At 55.6% G+C, this 5,023-nt stretch overlaps 1 protein-coding gene across 5 annotated transcripts in view; it reads left to right on the top strand.

Moving 5' to 3' along the window:
• IPPK (inositol-pentakisphosphate 2-kinase) overlaps positions 1–5,023 on the top strand; it is a 69,199-nt gene that overhangs the window by 61,417 nt on the left and 2,759 nt on the right. For all 5 annotated transcript variants that reach the window (XM_023743627.1, XM_023743630.1, XM_023743628.1 and 2 more), the window contains one exon: positions 4,295–4,374. In XM_023743627.1, the coding sequence (XP_023599395.1) occupies positions 4,295–4,374 (80 nt within the window). The remainder of the gene's footprint in view (positions 1–4,294; positions 4,375–5,023) is intronic.

The following is a 5,023-nucleotide window of genomic DNA, read 5'->3' as shown; positions in this document are numbered from 1 at the left end:
GTTCCGCCAGGCAGAGGGCGCAGCCTCAGGTCCCAGCTGATTGCTCGTTAAGGCTCGTTATGGGAACTCGGCCTCCCCTGTCGGTGCAGCCATCTTGTGTTACGGAAACCCCCACTCCGCTGTGGGAGGCATCTTTGTGGTGGAGTGACGGTCAATGTTCATAGTCCCTCTTTATTATATAGGAGATATATATATATACTAGAGGCCTGGGGGGGCTAAGGGGGCTCCTCAGTCTGGCCTGCACCCTCTCCAATCCGGGACCCCTTGGGGAATGTCCGACTGCCGGTTTGTGCCCAAACTTTTAACAGATGACAGTTCCATTGTTGTTTCTTTCTTTTCATGCTTAAACCCATTGGAATTAGTAGGTATTCAAAGTGTGTATACATTTTGGGGGGACACCCTGTATATCTCTAGTCAGCGGTGAAAAGAACCAACGGCAGATTTGGAACCCCCAGACAGGGAACCTCGCTCACTCCCCCCATGTCTCCCCACTTCACTTTCCACCTTCGCGGGCAGCGGGAGAATCAATGTTTTCTCTCATTAACTTGGAAAAGCACGTCCTGTCACCCGCTGCCCGGCAGGAGTGCGCTAGGTCCCACGGGAGCGAGGCTCCGTCAGGGCAGCCTTCGCTCATGGGCGCCGGCACCCAAAGTGCACGTTCCTCCTCTGCAGTCGCCCCGACTCTTCTGCCGTGTCACTGAGAGGACGGAACTCCTCGTCTCCTCTGGGCTCTTAATCTTGAACGCTGACTGAGGGCACCTCAGCTAGGGCCGCCTGCACCCACCAGGTGTGTCTATCTGCATCTGCTCTCGCCTCAGTACCTGCATTAACCCCCCAGAGGTGATCTTGTCGCTGCACTGGCCTCCGTGGGAACAGGGCATCACCACTCTGCCCTCTCACTGTCATCTCACAGGCGCCCACCCCAAGCACCCAGAACACCCAGACTCTCTCCAAAGGACATGAGCGTGCCGGAGGGGACGTGTGCACGTCCTGTGGGGAATGTAGGCATGCTGGGTTTGATGGAAGTGCGGCAGAGGGGCGGGGGGAACTTGCGCGCCACATTCAGGACTGTTGCAGGTGCGCGTGGGTGACAGTGCACTGGGGGACGTTCGCACACCAGGGGGGAGGAGAGGATGTGCGCACCGGAGGCCTGTGGGTTCGAAGATCCACAAACACCCATGGCACGGCCAGCAGGGGTGGCAATCTGGGCCCGCTAAGTACGGTGGCTGTCCCTGCGATCGCGCACCTTTCTGGGCCAGGGGGTGGGACTTGTGCAGCCACTTCCTCGGCGCTGGATGGCCTGCAGGGCCCTACTTCAGCTCGGCCTGCAGGCTCCACTTGGCACGCTCACGGCTCCCGCCACTGCCATGTGGGGAGTATAGGCCGCCCTCTGCCGGCCCGCCTCCCCCGCTCAGAGGCTCTCCACACGCACATCCTCTCCTCCTCCCCTGGCGTGCGAACGTTCCCCAGCGCACTGTCACCCACACTCGAATGCAGTCTAATTTACCTCTGCACATGCGCTGCCCACCAGCCCAGAGCAGCCGGGGCCAGACTCTCCTCGCCTGCGCACGCTGCCTACCGGCCCGGAGCACGCTTCCCACCGGCCCAGAGCGGCCGGGGCGCCTGCATGCTGCCCACAGGCCCTCCGCAGGCGGGGCGGAATGCCTGCATCGTCGCCATGGCAAGCATCCTGGCCCGGCCGCCGCCATCTTTGTCATGAAGTGACCCTCAATTTGCATATTTTCTCCTTATTGGCTGTGGGCACCATCTTTGTTGTGGAGTGCTGGTTAATTTGCATATTACTCTTTTATTGGATAGGATAAAAGATGCAGCATTTTGGAAACTAACTCAAAGAGGGGGTTCATCATGCTTATTGTCCCCAGAGCCCTGGAGGTTGGTTAAAAGTGCCCGTTGGCCAATCTTCCCAAATTGTCACTGCGCCCCTTCCTGGGCAGAAAAGACCCAAATGTCTTTGTGTCCCTGGTCCCACACTTCTCCCTCCCTGGCCTTTCAAAGCAGATGTTTTTGATATTTTGTCCAGCTTTTTCTAGTTGACCTCAGTGGTTGGCGCCAGTTACAGTCCAGCAGTACTCGAAGGGTAAGCCCAGCCCTCTCATTCTATGTCAGATACTAGTATACATACATATTTATAGTTTTGTCCATCTGATGAGTAAAAACTATTTCACTGTTATAATTTGCATTTCCTTGATTATTAATAAGGTTTAACAAGTTTTCAGGTATTTTTTGGCTATATTTCTTTTTCAATTTATTTGGTCCCCATCTTTTTGGGGTTCTTTTCTTTTTCCATATTGAACTAGCACTTTTTATATTCTTGATGTTGATCACCTGTTATATGTTGCAAATATTTTCTCCCATTCTTTCATGGGTCTTTTACATTCATTATGACTAGATCATATAAAATATTTTAATTTTTAGGTATTCAAATCTTTTAGTCTTTTATGGCTTCTGAGTTTTATGTCTTCTAGATCAGGACATGCTAAATATTTTGTACTTTGTTTTTCATACGTATCTCTTAGGAATTCTTTGGACGTCATTTGTTATGTACTTTGTGAAATACCCATTTCTTAGCGAAATGAATAGTGTCAGGAGAGGAGCTCCTTTTTCATTCTACTTGTAAACTCTAGGTTTCCGCAGGCCCGGACCGGCAGTCAGTAGGCCTGCGTGCCCGCACAGCCTGGCTTGGGCAGGTAGACCGGGGAGGTTTCTCAGGGTGGGTCCTCTGGGCGAGTGACAGGGGAGTGGCTAACGGGACAGGTCTGTCACCACAAACCAGCCTGTGAGACCATGGAAGGCCCACTTCATGTTTTGTAACTAGTTCATTTTTGTAAAAGTGAGAGCTATTCAAACTAAACATTCAAATGATATAGGAAAGTTCAAAAGGGACAGAATGTCCCAAAGTCCACCTGGAGGCAGCCCTCTCTGGGGATCTCTCTGTGTCTTTAACACACGTGAGCACACGCGGCTTTACAAGTCAGACCCTGCACACCTCGTGCGTGTGGTCTGCGTGGCAGCCCTGCAGGTGCGTTCCCGGCCGGTGCGCACACATCCACGTGTGCTGCAGCCGGTGTTGAGCTTAAGCTGCAGAGCCGAGGCTGGTGTCGTAGGGCCCTGTCATCGCCCAGCCGGGCTTTGTGTCTGCATCCATCCAAGACCCGAGCCTGCCTCCCGTGGGGCTGGCGTGACGGAACGCAGCTTGGAGACCCTGTCTGCAGCATCCTGCCAGGGGTCTGCACAGCCTGCGGGGTGAGAGGGCCCGAGGCCTGTCCTGCTGACAGGCTGCCCGTGGGGGACGCTGCACTCCCTCCTGAGGTTGGAGGGATGTCAGTGGCCGGCACAGCAGGCGCTGAGGCCACCTACCGCTCTTTCTTCTAAGGCCTGTGGCTGCCTCGCTGAAGACGAATCCCGGGTTCGGAATCAGGGTCCAAACCCCGCTGGAGGGGCGAGGGCAGGCTTGGCCTGCCACTTCCATCCTGGTCCCTCTTGCTGTGGTTCTCCCTGGTGTTTGCGGAGGTCTTGCTACTCTTTTCCAGTAGATGGCGCTGCATCGCAAGGTTTTTTACCTCTGGTCTCCCGGAGGTGAGCCTCCGAGGCTTCCCTAAGATGGTACCGCTCTGCTGCTTGGGGGTAGGGTTTGTTTTGCCCTCACTGTAATGGCCACCCCTGACCTCCGTGGGGTCCCCCCCAAGTACCCCTCTTGGGAAGCAGTCACAGATGGAAACCAGTTCTACTGCAGCAGCTCTTGGCTTCCAGATCATACGCTCCTGGACCCGGTGCCAAGGGCCACGGGAGGCGAGTTTGTGGAGTCCAAGCGGCGGCAGGGCTCTGGTTCTGTTTCTCTGTCTGAAACCCCACTGCTGGCCCGACGTGGGAAGCCGCAGGGCAGAAGCCTTGCTCTGCCAGGCGTCTGCTGGCTCCGTCCCTGTTTGTTTCCTCGCCACTCGCCCTGCTGGGCTGCCCTTCCCCACCCCCAGCAGCTCTCTGTTCCTCCCTCTCCCAGCCGGGCCACCTGGGCTTTCCTCCCCTCTGGCCTCCCGTGCCTCCCGGCTGCCCACCTGAAGCTGTTTCGGTGGCGGGTCTCAGGCGTGTGTCTGTGTTGAGCAGGGTTTCTCGGTTGACTTACAGTTGGGTAACTTGTTGAAATTTCAGGGGGAGAAGAAGGTGCACCCTCACGCTGCCACTCCTCTGGTCACCCCTGCAGCTTCCTCCCCCCAAGCTCCGGGGCTGGTTCCCAGACTCCCAGAGGAGGTGCCAGCTGACCTCTCCTTGCCCGCAGGTGCAGCAGTACCGGGTGGCCATGACGGCAAAGGACTGCTCCATCATGATCGCGCTCTCCCCCTGCCTGCAGGACGCCAGGTGAGGGCCCGGGCCTGGCGCTCTGGCCGGACGGGATTTTGTGGATTGAGAAGAGGGTTTTCCCACATTTAGAGATCACAGAAGGTTGTAACTCGCTATAAAAAGGCATGGAGAATAATTTTAAAAGATTGTTCTATTAAACTGAAGGTTATTATACCATTTTCTAAGAAAATACTCTAAGGACTTAGAAGCAGTTTGGATACTGTGTGCAAATTCCTTTCTCTCAAAGAAGCCCGCTGCTGCCACGGCCAGGGGCCTGAGGAGCTGTTGCCCTGGTGTAGTCTGGCCTCGGTCAGGTGACGCCTGCAAGCTGGGTGCAGTCTACTTCCATCTGTAGCATCGTCCTGAGACCCCGTCGTCACCCTGCCCCCTCCCGGCCTCTTTTAGGAATTCAGGATCAACCTGCGAAACCTTTCTTTAGTCACAGATGGTGTCGTCGGCATTGCTCTCGGGGGCGCCAGCCCCAGGTGTCCGGGGAAAATCCCCTGGTTCGGCCGGGGGCCCCTGGAATTGGTTGCCCGCGAGTTTTTTCTGCTTTTGCCCTAACTCCCCCAGGGGCCCGGTGCCGGAAAGGCCTTGAGCTTGTCTTTTCCTGGTCGGGAAACTGGGGGGGATTTTTAGGGGAAAAATTAAAAAAAAAAAAAAGAGG

This window comes from Myotis lucifugus, unplaced genomic scaffold (assembly GCF_000147115.1).
Source record: "Myotis lucifugus unplaced genomic scaffold, Myoluc2.0 scaffold_404, whole genome shotgun sequence".
Classification (NCBI taxonomy): Eukaryota; Metazoa; Chordata; class Mammalia; order Chiroptera; family Vespertilionidae; genus Myotis; species Myotis lucifugus.
The sequence above is the reverse complement of the archived record's forward strand: the minus strand, read 5'-3'. Positions and strand labels throughout refer to the sequence as shown.